We start from the raw sequence: 21,118 nt of genomic DNA, 5'->3' as shown, positions 1-21,118 counted from the left end.
TTTACCTTTTGGTAGTGTTTCTGTAGCTCCTCTTTGGACTTCTCTTAATTTTGTAATTTGATGTTGAGTTCATTAATCTTCACACACAATTCACTAACTTGAGCAGTCTTAACGTGCTCTTTTTCCTTAACTTTACCAATCACCGTATCATATTTCTCTAACGCTTGATCTCGTTCTAATATAAGTTTCAAGTTATGTTCAAAATCATCCTTCAACTTACGAAATCTCAACTTTTCCTAGTGTCTCAACTCCCTATCTTTTTCAGCTATAGTTTCTTCCAGTGCCTGAACTCTGAGTTGAGAAGCTTCACGCCATTCTTTATCCTTCTCTTAGTTTTGTAAAACCACGGAGTCTAAATCGTTTGCAGCATATTAATAACACATTGAGTGCACGAAGGACATGCCAACTTCAGGACAGTTTGCTGATATATTTCGACAGTTTGCGATTGCTTTGCGGCGGACAGTGCATCTAGTATAGTATATACAGGGTGTCCCAAAAAAAAGTCCCCGCTATTGAAATGAAGCTTTTGTTGGAATTTGAATGCATGATCAACGCAGTAGTGTGTAAATAGCATATTTATTAGGTTGAGGCATTCAAATAAAGCGTCTTGCTTTCAATTTAGTTTATCATAATATTAAGGCAATCAGATTCGAACAAAGGCTTGATTTCAATAGAGGGGACATTTTTTTGGGACACCCTGTACAGCGATTAGCCCGCCCATTTAAGCTTCATATTGTGCTAAAATACATTCATTGAAGAAAAATTTCTAATTTCTATATAATATTTTCTTTGTTTTAGTAAAGCTGTTTTGTGCATTGATCGCCCCACGTGTGTCAAGCAAAACTACGCTGGTCCCGCGTGGTCGGAGATTACGTAAGAATAGAAACATAGGCGTACATACGCTCTGATAAAATTTTAAAATCCAATCCTGGAAGTCAACCTGTTCATACGATCCAATTTTGTCGGATTGAATTCACTTCTGATGAAAGTTTTATAGTTTGTTGAGTTGCAATATATGTGAAATTTATAAGACGCTTTATGACGTCATGATCTCAGATCAGCTGGCTAGTCATGGCTTTAAATACGTCAAAAGGCGCCTGAAAAAACGGAGTAGTTCTAAACTCAAAATTTTTAAATGTAAAACGGACAAAAATAAAAATTCTAATGAAGGATATGATAAGCCAGTCTTTAGTGAAGCAGAGGATATGGCTTCTTATTCGTTGATTTTTTCACTCAGATTACCTGGGTATGCAATGCCGTAGAGGGTGACTGACTTTTTTTCATCCATACCATTCCATCATTTCAATGTATGTTCGCCAAAAAAAAACCCTAGACAGGTTTGTAAAATTAGTCCTTCCGTTTTGGACAAAAGATGTCGGATCGGCGTAAATTCTTCTTTCAACGAGAGCAACCCCCCCCCTTATCACGCACTAATTTGTGTCTAGATTTCACCGTTTTGGAAAAATGATTTCACGAACAATTAAGGGGTGTTGCCTCGCATTGATGCTAGTTGCTCAGCCTTCACAAAAGTTGCTCTAAACAACCTGGAAATTTTTTCAATAATAATCATTTCTATATGACGCATTTCTCGTTTTTTGGGTTTCGCTTTTATTTTGTGGAGCAATGCAGACGAGGCGTAGAAACTTCCCGCCCCAGTGTCGATTACGGCGCGACATTTAACACTATTCATATTAACAACTACGACAGGATAAACGACAGAACTATAAGACTAAGTAGCGTGTCATTAAAGGGCGCAGCGGGAGGCTTCGTATCACCCGGGGCGTAACAAATCGAGGTATGATGTCTACGCTTACATTTGGTACAAGAAAATCGGCTTCGACAATCAGAAGCACAATGATCGGCCCCAGTACGGTTAAAACACAAATGCTTATCGCTTAGATACATCTTTCGTTCCTCAGACATAACCTTTAATACGCCTTAAACCGCGTTCACAACACGGATCGAGTAAACAAAAAAGCGGGCTGTGTCAGTGTGTCGTTTTTGCTTGCGTAAATTCAAATATAATTTTGATCAAGTCACAGAATATGTATGCATGCAGTGTCGTTTAGCTTCGATCGAGTATGCTCGAAAAGCGTACATTAACATATACCTGGGTGCACATATCAAAACGCACCGTATGTGTCGTATGTCCGAAAACTGTCCTCACGCACAAAGAAACAGAAAATTGAATAAAAGCTAATAAGACGGTCACAAATATGTCCAAATTGATTTACCGAAATCAAGCCGGATTCGCCGCGTGGAAGAATTAAGTCTTGCGCGTATTTTACTGTTTGACTTTTATTTCAAAGCTTTTGGCATATTTACAGTGTCTCAAAGCGATTTTTCTTCCGTAAATAACCGAAATTTCCATTCTCAATGGCGTAGGGAGAATACCGAGATTGGGGGGCGGGCTCTAACTAATAGAAAGGGCAATTAAAAATATTTATAGGGACGGTTTTATCGCCAAAGCACTAAAGACACGACTAGTGAGTAGTGACTGTAGTGTGGTTTATATTCATCATGGTCTACACAAAGATTAGGAACGGGTAAGTGGGCGTACCTGTAGGCCCTGGGCGTACATTGGAAACAAAAAAGGGCACCTTCGATTTTAAAGTTGTATTTACAGAATTACCATTTCCAAAAAGGCATTTTTCACCAAAACCCCTGCACTTTTGGGCCCTTGGATTTTTTTTGGGGGGGGGCACGTGCGTAGTATAAAAAATTCTTCGTCGTTACTAATAATTTCGAAATCACTTGCTTCTTATGTCGCGCGTTGAATAAATGAATTGGTATAAATACTTTGATGATGATAATTTTGTTTCTTGCCTAAAACGCACAAAACTGAATCTTATTCGTAGCTTTTACATTATAATATCAACGTGAAATTAGCCATACGCCTAGTTATATGCCGCCAAGGTGAAGAAAATGGTTACGGTGAGATTGTTTTGTATTTTTAATCTGCAAAACAATTTTATTTTATGTTTAAATGCCAGGACACATTAAACGAATGTTTAGTCCACTTGTTTTTGGTACATTTTGAAGTACAAGTTTAACTTATATCTTATCAATGAACATGCATGTTTTCTTTCAACAGTTCCAATTGAAGTTTTTCGCCATATGCTTATAACCGACCGGCGTGTGCCCAGACGTTATTCCGCGGTGTTCTGGAGCCCGGTCACGTGTCACTACCCTACATGCGGTAGTGACGTAATCATCGCGGGTTCTCTTTGCACATGCATGCAGTTAGTCTTTTGCGAACAACAGAAGCTACGCGTCATGACTATAGGAAAAATGTATTCAATTCATTCTTACAGTAATTTATCTCGACTAACGTCTATATATTAATGACATTTTAATAGATATACCAAAACATTCCTTCAAATATCTTTATATTTCAACAATTCAGCTCTCAGCTTATTTCCCATTTTAATCAACTGTTTGCGTTCTTTTGTTAATCCATTAATCCGTTGAGCAGCTTGACGTAGTTTGGTGTGTAATCCTTCTGCTGACGATACAACTCCCTTCATACCAAAGACTTCTGAAAAAAAGAGGAAAACGTTTAAAATTCAAATCCTGACTAAATCATTCAGAATTTTATGAAGTGAATTTAGGGTTTGTTATGTGTTGATGAGAAATTTTAGGTTTTCCAGCCGCAATCAATTTACTGTTTTGGAAAAGGTCGTAATTTACCAATTGTGAACGGTTTGGAATAAAATATATCTCCATAGACAGGCGTCATAGCTATATCACGTTATTTTAGGTGGATCAGGACAGCAAGAGATATGCATTCTATATATGGTCTAACAACTGACAGTGGTTGGGTTACATCACAATCTATACGTTTCAATTAATTCAGTAGATTTAGAATGTTCTACGGCAGTCGTGATTATTAAGATTCTAAACACGAATAAAGATAGTATTTCAAAACCGTCAGAAAGTACACTCACCTTTCTCTCGAAGGTCTTGTATAAACTGACTTTCTGGATTGTACGTATTCAAAGGTTTTCCGTGACTGGCAAGATCCAATTTTAATGCTGACAACTGCAGAAAATCATCTCCTGCCTGTCACACAATTCTTGACTAGATGTTGCTAATACTTCTACCTCGGGTAGTTTATCTGCGACAAACATTAACCCATACTTTCATAAACGATCTCTGCAGAAACTCAAATTTCTGTCTATAAACACCGAATACAAAAATTTCGGACATTACGCTCTCAAAAAAGATAAATATCAAACGATTATCAGTAATTCTTCCGTATCCACACTCTCGCCTGTAGGCTGTGTTACACTCACATCACATAATTTTGTCATCACCGATCAAAGAGAAAGTTATTTCTTAATCGATACAAAGATTTAACGAAAAACACTGAAAATTAAGCTCTTATTCGAGTGGAAATACCGCCATGGAAATGTTATGACTCCCACTCAACAAGTTCGAGTGCGCTTTTAAAATACAATAGTTCCTCGCTAACTCGAACTCCCTAAGGGAAAGGAAAATTGTTCGAGTTACCGGGGGTTCGAGTTTACCGGAGTTAGTGTAATATTACATTTATTATATATAATAATACAATAAGTTATAAAATCCAATCGAATCATTCTTCAAGAGATATCATGCCTACCAATATGAATGGTGACCGAAACTGGACGAAATTTTAAAATAAAAAAGATCGAGTGTGTGTTAATAAAACTCAATGTGTTAACATATTCAATTTACGCTTTGGCTTTGGTTAGTATATTCAATTTACGCTTGCATTTAAAAAAATTTATATTCACAGAACGCCGAAAAAAGGAGAGTTAATAAGATCATAATTATTTGTCCGGGCTAGCATGCAAATTAGCAAACATATTTTAATGCAAGCGGATATTAGAAGCCAATTTGACAAAAATACTAGCTAATCACAATTTTTTCCATTTATGAATGCGTGATGGTAATCGAGATTTCAATTTTTTAAACGGTGTTTAAGAAAACCGGAGATTATTTTAATGTCTGTAATGTTTAACACAAGTGAAAACCCGTTGTTCGAGACTGAATGAAATTTACCTTGTGCGATAGTTTTTATACATGGGTGCCGTAAAAATGTGTCTCGTTCTTTTGTTGCTAAACAAAGTGGCTCAGATGGCAGATCATTAGATTAAGTTAAAGTGAGCAAATTATCAGTACAATTTATCTACGATGATATTTGCATACATTCAACAACCAAAACATCTAAAGTAGCAAGAAGCTCTTTATAGAATGATGTAGTCAATTTATTAGCACGGGACAGCTAAAATTGGTGCCTGCGTCCAATTTGATGCACAGCAATTTAAAGCACAGCGCATCCATTTTGACCGTGCCAATAGTTTGCAGCTAAAATTTACTGGTTCACTTTCGGCATTCGCGTTAGTTGATATGAAAATACTTTTTGTCAAGCCAATCAACCACATAATATTCTTTTGAGAGAGCTGTCCTCGCAGCAAGTTCCCAACGACGTGAAATTCTATGACGCCACGCTTCTCTTCACGACGAGCTGCCTCGTCTCGTCCAATGTGTCACCCAGGGTAAAAACCGTGCTGTAAGTACATAGTTTAAACGAAATTGACTTTTTGTTTTGAAATTGACATCTCCGAGACCTTTGTGTAGACCGTAAATATACAGTTGGTATTCAGCCAATAATGAAAACTGTTTAAAGTTTGTCAAATATTTTCACTAAATTCTTGGCAAGCTTCCTTCAGTAAATTAACCTGCACACGCTGGTTTTACTTCTATTTTCAATTTACAACAATTTCATGAAACAACTCTCGTACAACAATCTAAACGATCTCAAAACGCTCTAAGACAGTCTGGATTTATAATAATAATACAGCTCCACACATTTACTTATAGTCCCGGCCCGGTTGTATCAAGGCCATTTAGCTTAAACGGCGGATAAGTCAAAATTAAATAATACTCTTACATCTCTCTTGAATGGTCAACTATCCCGTCCAAAAGGAAAATCGGAATTGAAAAGGCAAGTAAATCTTTGGAACTGTTGTAGAATATGATAAACTGACAAATTTGCAAATATAGTAAATTTAAATCCAGTGGCAATATGGCGTTTACGGCCATGATATCCTAGTTCCATAAATCTTATTAAAATGGAGCTTTCTTTCAACGTAGATGTAAAGGGGATTGAAGATTTATAAATGGCTATTCACAGCCAAACTTCGTTCTACATAAAACACGTGATGTTCAGCTGTTGTTTGCTCTATACACTTGATCGTATTTCTTCGCTTCACTATCCCGTCCAACAGGAAAATCAGAATTTAAAAGGCAAGTAAATCTTTGAAATTGTTGTAGAATAATATAAACTGACAAATTCGCAAATATAGTAAATCTAAATCCAGTGGCAATATGGCGTTTTACTGCCATGATATCCTAGTTCGATAAATCTCATTAAAATGGAGCTTTCTTTCAACCTAGGTGTAAACGGGATTGAAGATTTATAAATGGCTATTCACAGCCAAACTTCGTTCTACATAAAACACATGATTTCAGCTGTTGTTTGCTCTATACACTTCGAATATTCTCATCAAATGTATGACAGTATGATCGTATTTCTTCGCTTTACTATCCGTCCAACACGAAAATCCGAATTTAAAAGGCAAGTAAATCTTTGGAACTGTTGTAGAATATGATAAACTGACAAATTCGCAAATATAGTAAATTTAAACCCAGTGGCAATATGGCGTTTTACGGCCATGATATCCTAATCCGATAAATCATATTAAAATGGAGCTTTCTTTCAACCTAGGTGTAAAGAGATTGAAGATTTATAACTGGCTATTCACAGCCAAACTTCGTTCTACATAAAACACGTGATGTTCAGCTGTTGTTTGCTGTATACACTTCGAATATTCTCATCAAATGTTCTTCGCTTCACTATCCCGTCCAACAGGAAAATCAGAATTTAAAAGGCAAGTAAATCTTTGAAATTGTTGTTGAATATTATAAACAACAAATTCGCACATATCCTAGTTCGATAAATCTCATTAAAATGGAGCTTTCTTACCAAGGGTATATGTGTATATGAAAGAAAACAACCTGTATTTTTTTCTGTATATTTGTGTTATAGATATCACAAAATACATACTGTACTATACAGTATAGACCCTCTGTGATTTATATACAATCATATTTCAATTGTGTGAAAATGATGTTCTTGTAATCTCCATTGTAGAGCAAAAGCCGCGCGAATCATTTGTTTTATGTTTATCAACTCGAACTGGAACACGCGACTGGAACAAGATGGCTTCCAGCAATGGGAAATAATGTTAAAAATGTAGTGTAAATGTATTTGTGTTCTCTTCATATCATGAAAGGGTAAGTAATTTTTGAAATTGTATGCATAAATTGTTTGTCTTAAGCCTTAATTCCACGGGCTAAATTTTCAAGCAAAATGCGAAATATTTCTCCTGCTTCTTTTGAATTGTGAGCAATGATGCATAATTAATTGATTCAAGCGGTCGAAATTCAAAAGAAACAGGCAAAATATTTCGCATTTCGCCGAGAACAGGCGCCCGTGAAGTTAGGCCCTTAGAGTTAGGCCCTTAGAGTTAATATGTGGTTATCAACATGTTTCATTGTGAATTTTAAAATTTAGAGAATGGCATCGACGATATGCCTATAGAAATGTCCATTGCAATAATCTGTTTAGTAAAACTCTTGAAGGCTGCTGAACGGCGTTTGCATCAGCGCAAATAAAAAAATAAAACAATGCTGGCAGCAGATCATGACGTTTGTTTGCCCCAGCAACCCTTTTGGACTATAATATGGTTGACATCTAATATAGGATTTCTTCATTTGTCACCTACATTCATTGAAATCTACAAAAGCTTTATAAAAACTAATAGCACTATTATAGAGCACCTGTATTATATATATTTTTGGAAGAAACCATGTAATTTTGCACTATATCAGTGATGACATAAGCCTTATATGGGGGGCACCTGTTCCTCAACACACACAGTGCCCCCTGGCAAAAATCCTGTTTACAGCCTTGGGGCCAGTTGTTCAAAAGGTGCATGGATAAAGTTATCCACTGGATAGTGACCTAATTTTTCAACTGTCGTAAAAAGCTTTGAAAAACAAGAAAGCTACTTCACAACTGTGAAGTTAAATCTTGGCTACGCCAAGTGGTGAAGATATGCCATATATAATTGCCTGGATTTTGCCCATAATTGCACACTGAAACCTCCCACCAGATTGTTCAAAAACCTTATCTGCTAAACAGTATCATTACCTGCTCAACCAATATCAGCTATTCAACCATCAGTACCAATCTGGATCAGTATTTATATATGCTGAAATAGTTGCAATTATAGCATAGTAAATTCATATACCTGCGTAATATATGTTTGTTTCTGTAGGCGAGACCTAAGATCTCTTGCTTCTTTAGCAAAGTTGCACCATTTCGCAGAATGTTTCTCGGTGAGCAGTTTTCGTTTGTTACACTCTCTGCGACCTTTGGAGGTAAAGCTTCAGATGCGGTCGAGCGCTTAATTATGGCGCGCTGTTGACGCATTCTTTCGATGACGCATTCGTTCATTTGGCCTCAAAGTTGGCTTTTTTTCGTGGCTTTTCACCGGAAGTGACGTACATTGGAGAACAGAGGGACCTGTACATGAAGAAAGAAGGCTGCTTTTATTTTGCAAAACATCCGGACTATCCCAGTGTCAGATTGGAAAGTGAAATAGATAAAGGCACTATATTATTGATCGCGTCGCGTAGCGACAGCGATCTGTAGTTTCGGCTTGTTTTTTTTTTTTTATTTTCCTCTCGGGTCGACCCCCAGCGTCGCTAGCTGCGGGCCATATCACCCTAATCGGGAACCTGCGCACAGGTAAGTTGCTAGTTATATCACGTGTTGTATTCACTTTGGGCATATTTCTTTTCACCTTCGAACTTCGAAGCAGTAAAGTAGAATCAATAAAGCGATCAAAATGCTAGCAAGTGTTATCTTTATCTTTACACTCATTACACATACAACTAACTGCACACGCCGAGCAGAGTAAGCCTGCACTAAAGGATTTCAAGCAGTTTCGAAATGGGCTGTTTTGTGTTACTCCTGCTTTCAACATGCGACTATAGTTCGGTATATTGTTCATTTTTATTATTAAGAACATTTACGACACAAAATTTGCATAGCTGGGCTGGCTACGCCGCTGTGAACGACGCGATCATATAACGCCTAGTAGGCGTCTTGTTACATATAAAGCACGTGTTTTTTTGCCTGTTGATTTCCAAAAGCTGTTTGAAAATACTGACATTTCACCCTATCGTTTCTTCAATTGACGATATTGACGATACGAATTTCTATGTTGATTTGTACTATATTACACTGGTGAAATTTGACTCATGAAATCGCAGGATCGAACTATCTAAATTTTCCCGCAAAATCCGAAAGCAACCATCCTCGTAGTACAATTTTCTTTAAGAATTAACTTCAAGATATTAAAAATTTTATAATAAAAGATAATATGAAACCAGACATTTTTCTCCGATTTTATTTTTCTGTAACTTACCCATTGCAATACCCAGGCTTGTCAAGTAGTTCACGTTGTTCCTGTGGAAAAGGGGACGCCCTTAGAATTGCCACTGATAGTGTAGTGGTATTATAGCATGTACACCGCTTAAAAATAGTAGTAATCCAGAAAAGAAGAGGGGTTAGAGACTCTCCTTTCAAAATATATTACAAAATTTCTACTTGTTTTCGTACGAAGAATTTAAAACTGCGGAGTCGGGTACTGTTTGAGGATTCAAACAAACATCTGATGTTTCTTGATGACATGTGGATTTTGAAGTTCCACTGGTATATCGCTGTAGGATGAAATAAGTTCCGATTAAATTTCCTGCAGTTACACGTAATTGTAAAGATATGAATCCGATCAGCATAAGTATATCGCTCATGCATATATATATGTTGAGTTGAGCCTAAATTTAGTGTGTATATTTAATATAGTGAATACCAAACAATATCTGACGATACTGTATACGCCAATGGCAATGGCCGAATAGCCCAATATAAACATCTCTTAGTGGTAGTACCTTGTTGCAGCAAATTATAGTAATGACACGTCTTTGCATGATAACACCTTTGTATGGCACAAATGCCTCTGAAAATAGTCAAAAGAACTTTCATGAACTGTGGGGATTACTACTTATTTTAAGGGCAAAAATATCGCGAGGGTGGTTATACAACCTGTGCACCTATACAGTAGATAGTAAATTATTCAGTGTATCGACTGTGTAAGAAAATGGGTACATGGTATGTAGAATTTGAGCTACAAGCCTATTTACCAACGGTCAATGAAGTCATTTACACTTGCCTTGGCCGTGTGTGTTTCTTGTTCAAGAACCTGGGGGTGAATGCACAGCTGGTCACCTGATCCTGGCACACATACTTTCGGTCTCAAACAAAAATCAATAGAAAACGTCAATTTCAACAGTTAAATCTTCGTTTCCCGGTTTTGCTGACCTAACGTGAGAAACACAGGAGTTTCTTGTAAAACATCCGAGGCTCGTATCAATTTTTTGACGGTCTGTTATCAGGATGTGTTTGACTTGTATGTTCGATCATAGTTTCATGTCCATAACTTGTTTCATGTCCAGGATGCACGAAATTATTCCTAACTTTTAATTCTAAACCTCACCCTAACCCTGACCTAATTGCTTATACTAAAAGATTTGAATCAAGGATTATATTCGCGGACACTGGACATGAAATTATTACCTATTTCCACCAAATCTGACAGGTTTTCAGCAGATTCGCCAACAAGCTAATTACTATACAAGGTTTTAAACTTGACAAGCCGTCTTAAATGTATGTGTTTAAAGACTTTGGTATTAATACGTCGAAAAAATACAGTAGACACCATACCTTTCTTTGGCAAACGACAAGAAACAGCACGCTTGTTCTCTGGGTTGCGAACGTTTTCATAAAATCCTTCCATTGCCTAAAACAGACCATAAATCCTTTGACAAACCTCAATCAGCTTGTTCATTGCGAGTTATTTAGTTGAACATAACCTCCTGATCAAAATGATCCGTTTTTCGTCCTCGTAAAAACGTACAGATGAACTGTTTAACTATATATTCATGTTAAAAAGTCTAGTCTTAAGATTTTGCTGGATGGCAATAGAACTAACCTCTGTAAATTCGTTTTTTTCGTCGTGGCTCAACAAAAATAGTTTTTTGTGTCTCAAGTCGGTTCCATAGACCAAAACTCTTACAAAACAAAGGATAATCATTGTGAATTAACGTAACGGACTAGGATATGAAATATCGTTCCTATATCAGTTTTAACAACACACAAACCCTAACCGATTTAGAATTTCGACCTAAGGAAGCACCATCAAAAGGTCCAGTAAGATTAATCTGTATAAAAATCACATTAGCTGTATATATACAAGAGACGAACAATTCATCTGGACGAACCTGGGCAAATTTTATATTAAAAGGTAACATGAAACTAGACATTTTCCTACGATTTAATTTTTTTAACTTACCTATTGCAATCCCCATTTTTGTCAAGTAGTTCACGTTGTTCCTGTGGAAAAGGGGACGCCCTTAGAATTGCCACTGATAGTGTAGTGGTATTATTGCATGTACACCGCTTAAAAGTAGTAGTAATCCAGAAACGATGAGGGGTTAGAGACTCTCCTTTCAAAATATATATTAAAAAAATTTCTACCTGTTTTTGTACGAAGAGTTTAGAACTTTTGAGGATTCCAACAAACATCTGATGTTTCTTGATGACATGTAAATTTTGAAGTTCCACTGGTATATCGCTGTAGCATGAAAAGTTCTGATCAGATTTCCTGGAGCCACACGTAATTGTAAAGATATGAATCCGATCAGCATAACTATAGGGAATAGCCCAACTAGCAGAGAATAGCCTAAAATACGAGTTTCCCAATTAGAATATGAAATCGGTTTGTAATTCCTCAGATTTGTTGTAGAATTATACAGTAGAACTTCTTAAGAGCGTCAAAAAGTAATGAAGAGCCGTTATAGGTTTCCTAAATCAATCACCGTTATTAAAAAATGACTATACAAAAGATCATCTTGTAGCTTAATGTTATGGTGGACGTAATTGATCACCTTTGTCGCCACCAGCTGCTTTGCTGGTTGACCAAACATCCAGTTGCTTCCTCTTCCAACCGTCATTCGCTGGCTGTTGAACATGAACCTAAAAAAAAGAAACTTAATTTAGCTACAGCAATACATGAATTGTCTCATTTTTCATTAACTACCTGCCATGCAGAGTTTACTTTTAATACACACAGGTTGAGATGATTGCACCGTAAATGTGCCAGCTTGTTGCACATCTTTCTTTTCGCTCGACCCTAATGCATCGCCGTTCTGAAAAACTACCTGGGATGCTATAATGTGGAAAGATTGGACTAGATTTTATCCGTGAAAATGATTGTTTACGAAAATGATTGTTTACAACAATTACGACACAAAGGAAACCAGGTTAACGACTGCTTGAAGACATGTAGATAAGTGGAGTTACAAGAAAGCTATTACAGCAATAAACGTCAAAAAATATCAACATACGAGCCCTTTCCCCAAATTTCTACCACTAAGTCTTCTATCATGTCAAAGACTACTGTATACGTACTTTCAAGGCGTCCGCGAACTGTCTTTGTATTGCACCACCAATTTGATCTACATTGAAGAAGATTTGCTTAAATTAATGTATGCATTTCATTTCCCAGTTTTAACAATATTTTGCTGCAATACTGGCATATTGAATCATGCAGAGCTTGCTCCAACTCAATAATCGCCTAAAATCCTTTGCACATCCAAATTTAACAAATGAAATGTTGAAACAAGCTCGGAAACCACTTCATAAACTCACTTGCAACGGACAATGAAATCACTTTCTCGAGTGATTTCGTACTTTGACCAGAAGTTCGAAAATGTAACTGGGTGACAAAAAGACAAAAGACTGCAAAAGTTAAGGCATTTCTAACGAGGCTGCAGTCATATAATGCTTGTTTCAACAATGTTTTCAAATAAATTGTATACTGCACCTGCCGGGATGTGTAATTATTTGGACGATGAAGATGTTACAGTATGCAATTCTTCCTCTAGCTTCAAGACCAAGTCTGGAAAATAAACAAAATTGACCCAATTATAATACGAAATCAGGCTACACAGCAAAAAATCAATTTCTTATTTCAAGAAAAAAATGACTCATTTTAAGAAAATTTTCTTAAAACAAGTCCAAATTTTCTTGGGAGAATAATAAGAAAATTTTCTTATTAATTTTCTTAAGAAATTTTTTCTTAAGAAAACTATAAGACTTTTTTCTTAAAATGAGAAAATTTTCTTGGGAGAATAATAAGAAAATTTTCTTACTAATTTTCTTAAGAATTTTTTTCTTAAGAAAAAACAAGGTTTTTTTCTTAAATTAAGAAAGGCTAGGACTGAAAAAGTTTCTTATTTCAAGAATAAATGCCTATTACCTAAAAATAATTCTTAAGCCAATAACAGGATATTTTTTAAAAAAGCAATATATTGATACAAAATTTGACAATTATCAACCAGTTATATTATAAAAAATAGGAGTAATTTTGAACATACAAGTAACAATGTTGAACATAAGTATAATAGAGAATATACGAGATTCATCATTCTCGCGCTTTGTTTGTTTACGCCATTAGCCAAAACTCGTAGTCGTTGCATGAGCTAAAAACTCGTACTCAAAAGCCCAACGACTGCCAGTTTTGGCTGATGGCGTAAGCAAACAACGCGTGAGAATGACGAATCTTGTCTGCTTTGTTTCATATACCGCACAATATCAAGCTAGCAAAACCTATACAGACATGCATTCAACTGTTCAAGTGTTCATCATTTACTGGGACTCATCCTTAAAGTTGTTGTACTTGTCCAGTGCCAATTTAAAATTTGAGGTAATGTCTTCTGGCACATTAGAGTCATTAAAAATTAAGTGTTGTAAAATACTCAAACCGATCTCTTGGGTACGTGGGTAGTCCAAATCCAATAAGTAGAACGTGGCTAGCAAGGCAACCACCGCTTCCTTTAGGAGCATGATGTCCATCTCACAAACAATCCTTTTCCCCAAAATGAGATAAACCTTCGCTTTTATAACAAGGAGGACTGGGATGGTTCCAGATCGCCTGGAGCACCATTGCTCTGGATCTTCATGGTCCTTAAAATCAAATATTGAATATCAGTAATTCAGTAATACTATTAGAAATATAAATGAGGAAGTCAACAACAAGAATATATTAACTATATTTGACAGTATATACCTTAAGTCGATGCACCAAATCGACGTTCTTCTTACTTGCCTTTCTGGACCCAAAGACAATAGGCAAATTTTGTACCACGTGGAAAAGTTTGGACTCTAAAAAATTAAGGAAAGAATTAATTTATAATTATATATATGAGTAAAATCAGATTTTGCATCACCATTAAACAGAGAGAGGCAATTGTTTGGCCAGCACACGGGTGAACATTTCACAAGACTTACCCAGCTTTGGGCTCCTAGGGGGAGTAATCCCAGCAACATCGATTCCATAATAAATGATCACTTCAATCTCCTCAACTAATCTTTCCACACTGTTGGTCTTGAACTTTTGACGATCCCCATCAGTTGCAACCTCCATTACACGCCTCACTTCCTCTATTATCTGTTGAGAAATAACTGACAATATTATGACTTGAACTATACAGGATGCACCTAAAATGTGTAGGGGTTTGATACTTTGATTTATAGTTATGTTTAGACTACATGACATTTAAGTTTTGATGTTTTGAGCAATGGCCGCAACATGGCCTGAAATAATAGAGTTTGACAGAAATCATCATTAGACATAAATGTTAAAGATAATCGAAAAAGGCCAGATAAAAAAGATAAAGGTATCAGACTTTAGAGCACACAAGAAACATATGTACCCAACTATAGATTTTAGCCAATGGGCAAGGTGGCCATAGTCTAGAAAGACTGATTCTTAAAAAGATAACTTATATGTCTACCTCTACATGATCTTCAAAACAAGGGTACTTTTTCATAAGTTCCTCGATTCTTTCTCCAGGAGAGACACTTGTCAACCACGCTCGTCTGGCACTAAACTCCTTGTTTAGGTAGGAATTGACAACTTCGACATTGGGTTTTTTCTTATCCAATTCTTTCATTAATCCTTTGTAATGCCTATTCATCACCTCTATTCCATCAATGGAATTATCTAAAGAAAATTAAAAACTTAATTAGTGTGGGTCACTCTCTCCAAATTCCACCACCTGCAAATACATATAGATATTAACCCATTTTCTTTAAGGGATAATATATGTTGTGAAAATTGGAGTATTTTATATGGTCAAATATTAGTATTATTATGACAATTAAAATGTGCTGTGAATTCAATAAATAAATGCAAAGTGTTTTATTACCATCACCACTTTCATTATTACAACCATCATTCACAAGGATTTCCTCTTTCTCTATACAATCTATCTTGATAGATTTAGTATCTGTCTTTGCAGAGTCTTCTTCTGTAATGCTCACATACTTTCTCTTACTAGCTGTAGGTCCTTGTGGTTTAACAACTGGCTTTTTATTGCTCAATCGCCTTTTCAGGTTTTTGAACACAATGCCCTATAAACACATAATTTAATAGAAAATAGGCTATGTTATACTGCAGATAGAATTAATATACAGGGTGTCCCAAAAAAAACGCAACCACTTAAATATGCAAGAATATTAATATATTGTTCGGGTTTGCACCATAGTTCAGCTAAAATGACTTTTAGCATTGTAAATGAAGGATTAAGAGCCATTTTCAATCCCCAGAGGTGCTTATCTATTGTGCTTTAGAGCTGTATTAATGTTCTGCATATTTAAGTGGTTGCTTTTTTTTTGGGACACCCTGTATATAGGCATCTAATGGTAGATAGATTCTACAGAAAAACAAATGGAGCAGCAGATACACCAAAAATTAAGATGCTGCCCACACTTCAACCTGGTTGTAATGGATTGCTTGACGATAATACACATTCTATATTATGCTGCATATTGAGCTCAGACAAAAATAGATTGCATAATAGAAGAGATGGGATATACCATTAATATTTATATGTACATGTTATAATAGTGAATTGATAATACTCACATGGCCTGTCTCTGCATCTCGGAGGAAAGGATATACCACAATAAGAGATTTTGACATTTCTTCAAGCTCAGCTGATGTTGGGAAGCGGTTGAAAGGCGGGACAGATGAAGCTGAAACCATATTACTAATAGTACCTCGTATTAGCCTTTCATATTCGGGTTTGGTTAAACCTCCTTTTGACGCTGCAGCTTGAATGGCTGGATCTGAATACAATATATAAGCAGGGGATTTCTGTGTGGCTGGTCTTTGAAGGTTTGGAGAACAAGTTGGATATGAGGTGTTTTGTGGATCACTGCTTGAAAGTACCAAAGGGGATGTTGGCATTCTGGGAGATTTTGTAACTGGGGAACTCTCTATTTCAAAGACATCGTCTGAAAAACATGGTGATGACACCCGAGGTGACACAGAGCTTGAGGTTGATGGTGAAGAAGGTGTCTTTGAAGGGCCTCTTGATGGTAGTGAACATTTATCATCCTAATAAAAAAAGATAATATTTTTTAGCTATACTATAGTAATATCCTGTGATAAGGGCTTTGAAACACATGTATGAAAACTAAATTATAAACATAAAGATGCCACCTATCATCATTTAATACTAGTTAGAGTATATATGTTGTCCCTGCCTTAAATTCATAAACACTTTTGTGTTAATTACTCAAGCTTTGGGGAATTTTTGACTCAATGAGATTGAGATTAGAGGGTCTTCCTTAGGAAAATTATGTAATGTAGAAGTGCAGGATGCAATGGAATCAAAACCAGTGCCTATAAGCTATATCCTGTGAGAAATATAATTAGTGCATTGGAAAGTGGTGATTATGATGTCGAAAGACTGTAAAAAATCATTTGAAGAGATTCCTTAACCCTTTTAGTAATATCCTGTGATAAGGGCTTTGAAACACATGTATGAAACCTAAATTATAAACATAAAGATGCCACCAATCATCATTTCATACTAGTTAGAGTATATATGTGTCCCTGCTTTAAATTCATAAACACTTTTGTGTTAATTAATCAAGCTTTGAGGAACTTTTGACTGATTGAGATTAATACTCACATTTAAAGAAGCCTGTATTATCTTCCAAACTTTAGACCGTTGGATTATTCTTCGACCACCACCTGGGAAAATTTCTGACAAAGCTTCATAGCAAAGCTCCTGAAGGTCTTCTTTTTCTGTGAGTTCATTTTCTACAATAGAATTAAATGTGAAATATATCAGGAACATAACAGTTTAACAGCAGGGCCTGGCCAGATATATATATAAGTCCTATTCACTATTTACTAGTTTTAAAATGGCTCATGTGTGAAATTTCGAACGTTTACATCAAATAGTAAATAGTAAAATAGGTCATATTAGTTCAGAATATTATTGTTTAAAGAATGCTTCAAAGAACATGTTATTAAAAAAGCAAATAAAACTATTAATATATCTATTTATCTTTTGACTGCGACTATGGAGGCAACCATGTGGTCTGTGTGACAGAATCCTAAAAGCCCTAAAAATCATAGATTATTTAATAGAACTTACCCTTCAGAACATCGCCGATATCTTTTGACGCATCACATATCAAATCAATTAAAGAATTCTTTTCACCATTCATCGTAAAACCAATAATTTTCTAAAGCTTTGCTGTTTTATAGCGGTTGTAAAATTCCCTCGAGTGTAGAAACAGGAAAGTATGTTTACGACGCCGCGAATCTTGGGAAATATTCAAATTACCCGCCTCATTTCACTGCCTTCGCTCAGTGTTTCCATTACTATTATAAATTTTTTTCACGAAGCTTTTGTGAATTTACAACTTAAAATTCGAAACCAATCACCGGATTCACCATTTCATTTTGATTCTATACTATATTAGGCCGGACAAAAATGTAACTTATGTTCTGAAAATGTTGAATGTGTTCGTTTTCAAAAACGTTGGAGGGATATTTTAAATGAAGTTTGACACTAAAATAGTGGAGACACCCATTTTTTGTTTATTTTGAGTTTTGACAGATTTGACTATTCACTCTGCTATTTAGTAATTTACTGCTAAACCACGGTTAACCACCGCTAAACTGAGGAATGAATGAACATGGAGGACAACACTCAATCGTTTGGGGCGATTTGGAAATGTTTTATTTGCAGTACTTTTATTGCTGTGACCTTAAAAGCTTTGATGGGCCATTACTTCGCAGTGCATAGCAACGAGCCTAACTTTTTGGTGAAATGTGGAGTTGATAATTGCCCTGCTATATTTCGAAGATACCACTCATTCTACAAACACGTGTCCAACAACCACAGGCAAGTCTACGACAGCAATACAGAAGGGGTTGGTCAAGCAACGATCCCTATAATACAAATAAATCCATTTGCAATCAATGACGAAGAAGATGTTGATGAGCATGGACCTGGCAATTCCAATATTTCATCGAGTGAGTCAGAGTCAGAAAGTGCTAGTGGCAGTGACTGGGAGTTAATATCTGACAATAGTGACCCAAATGAAAACCCGACGGAAAATCAGGTATGCAGCTTTTTATAATTCATAAAAAACTTGCCCTTTTTGTTTGTGCTGTACAGTCTGGTGCACCGACTCTTTCATGACAGCAAACTTAAAAGTTATTATAAAATAAAATAAATTTTTATATTATAAACAAGCTATTATTGCCTACTATTTGAGAAAGTGTTTATATGTTACTTTGATTTATTATCTATTTATGATATATTTTATTGTTAATTCTTCTCATTTGGATGATTTCACTACTGTGAACTGAAGGAAAGAGTTCTGCATGCATTATAGCATGAAAAATATATAAGTAAAAAATAATATATGTAATATTTTCAGAGCTTTGATTTCCACCGAAATGAAGCACTATTTGTGCTAAAGGTCAAGGAAAGGAACAGTATAACCCAGGTATGTTATTCTTTGGATTTTATACAATGTCTATCACGCCATTGAGTGGCAATTAGCTCCATCAGTTAAATATCATATAAGTCCCTCATAATGCCATGTAGATGACAGTTGCTTATACCCTTAGAATAATTAACTTTTTTCTCCTTACTAGGTGGCACTTGATAATATAATTGATTGCACATCAAACATTGTCAATAGTGCCTTAAATGTTGCAAAGAGAAATATAATTAGTGCATTGGAAAGTGGTGATTATGATGGAGACATTCGAAAGACTGTAACAAAATCATTTGAAGACTTTCCTCAACCCTTTTCATCTATGAGAACAAGTTATTTGCAGACATCATACATAAAGAAAAACTTCAACTATGTTGAAATCAAGGAGGTACTACTTGGAAAAAAGCTTTCGAGAAAAGTTTGGAAAAATAAACGGTCCCTTGTAGAGAAGGACGAGACTTTTGTTTATATTCCACTGATTGAGAGCCTGTGCCAACTTTTGTCAAACAAGAGAATTGCTAAACTAGTTATCAAAAAGCCCAACCAGTGTGACCGTGATATCTATTATGACATTTGTGATGGCCAGCTCTTTCGAACTGATAAGTTTTTTTCAGATCATCCTGATGCATTGCAAATCATCATATACCATGATGCAGTTGAGGTTTGTAATCCTCTTGGAAGTCAAGCTGGTAAACATAAGCTGGACATGTTTTATTACACATTAGGAAATTTTAACCCAAAGATTAGATCCAAGCACTGCGCCATTCGGTTGTTGGGCATAGCAAATGCAAAACTGGTTAAAAAGTATGGTTATAATGCCATATTGAAACCTATCATTGAAGATATCAAGAAAATTGAAAGTGGCTTTCCTTGTGTTGTAAATGGTTCTGAAAGACTTGTTTATGGAAAGGTAATCAGTTGCACTGGTGACACAGAGGGCCAACATGAATGGGGAGGTTACAAAGTTGGTGTAGGCTTTGCATTTCAGAAATGTCGGCATTGCCAGTGCACTTATGAAGCTATGCAGCAGAGTTTTTATGAAGAAGACTTCATACAAAGGACAAAAGAAAGCTACAATCGACACTGCGATGAAATTGAACAAGCGCCAACTGATCAACACAAGAATGACTTGGGTACTACCTATGGCATTAACCACCGTAGTCCCCTTTGTGATCTTAACGGTTTTGATGTCACTAAACAATTGCCACAGGATATCATGCACACTTTGCTTGAAGGTGTTGTTCAATATGAGCTTCGTCACATATTGGCATATTACATGGAAAATGGACATTTTACGCTAATTGAACTAAATGCTGCAATTGCTTCTCAAACCTATGGCTATAGTGAGGTTTCTGATAGGCCAGGTCCTTTAAGAGAGTCTGTATTTCAAGGGGAGGATGGTTACAAATTGAAATTCAAAGCTTCCCAAACACGATTATTCCTGAGGCTTCTACCATTTATTTTGTGTAGCCTAATTCCAGCTGGTGATGATTATTATACTCTAGTAACTGAGCTTATTGAACTCTGTCAGATTATTTTCTCCCCTGTCATCACATTGCCTACAATCAACCTGTTGAAAATGAAAATTGGTCAACACCTGCAGAATTTCAAGGAACATTTTCCTGGCCTAAATATCATCCCGAAGCAGCATTATATGATCCATATCCCTTCTATGATCAAACACCTTGGACCGCTGATCAGACATTCATGTTTTGGCTTTGAATCTGCCCACAACTATTTCAAGGAATTAGCTCGCAAGCAAAATTTCAAGAATTTACCAAAATGATTAGCACAACGATGTCAGTTGAAAGAGTGTGGCAATTTTGCAGATACCAGTGAAGTGGCTCAATCACACCCCCTCTTTGCAACTGAAAAAAACTTTGGACCTTTGAAACCAGTAACTGGAAAAGAAAGGGCCTCTTTGAGAGCCAAATTTGACCTATTTGGCCTGTTACCTGGCATCAGTCTTCAGGACAGTTACAAGACATCCTGGGTGGTATGCCATGGCACAGAGTTTAAAAGAGGTGGTATCATTGTTTGCAAGGTTGAGGAAGATGGTGAAAGACCTGT

General features: G+C 36.1%; 1 protein-coding gene and 1 long non-coding RNA gene across 2 annotated transcripts; one reads left to right on the top strand and one right to left on the bottom strand.

The window, feature by feature from the left end:
- Positions 1 to 8,596: 8,596 nt before the first annotated feature.
- LOC114538206 lies at positions 8,597 to 10,135 on the bottom strand. The gene is made up of 3 exons (XR_003688693.1): positions 10,066 to 10,135; positions 9,543 to 9,583; positions 8,597 to 8,635 (listed from the first exon to the last, which is right to left on the bottom strand). It is a non-coding gene; the product is annotated as an uncharacterized LOC114538206 (long non-coding RNA).
- An 8,100-nt stretch (positions 10,136 to 18,235) lies between these two features.
- LOC114538196 lies at positions 18,236 to 20,834 on the top strand. The gene is made up of 3 exons (XM_028559348.1): positions 18,236 to 18,664; positions 18,986 to 19,054; positions 19,206 to 20,834. The coding sequence occupies exons 1-3, from the start codon at positions 18,236 to 18,238 to the stop codon at positions 20,832 to 20,834; spliced, it is 2,127 nt and encodes a 708-aa protein (XP_028415149.1).
- The last annotated feature ends 284 nt before the right edge of the window (positions 20,835 to 21,118 follow it).

This window comes from Dendronephthya gigantea, unplaced genomic scaffold (genome assembly GCF_004324835.1).
Source record: "Dendronephthya gigantea isolate DGI-Jeju-01 unplaced genomic scaffold, DenGig_1.0 000177F, whole genome shotgun sequence".
Taxonomy (NCBI): Eukaryota; Metazoa; Cnidaria; class Anthozoa; order Malacalcyonacea; family Nephtheidae; genus Dendronephthya; species Dendronephthya gigantea.
The sequence above is the reverse complement of the archived record's forward strand: the minus strand, read 5'-3'. Positions and strand labels throughout refer to the sequence as shown.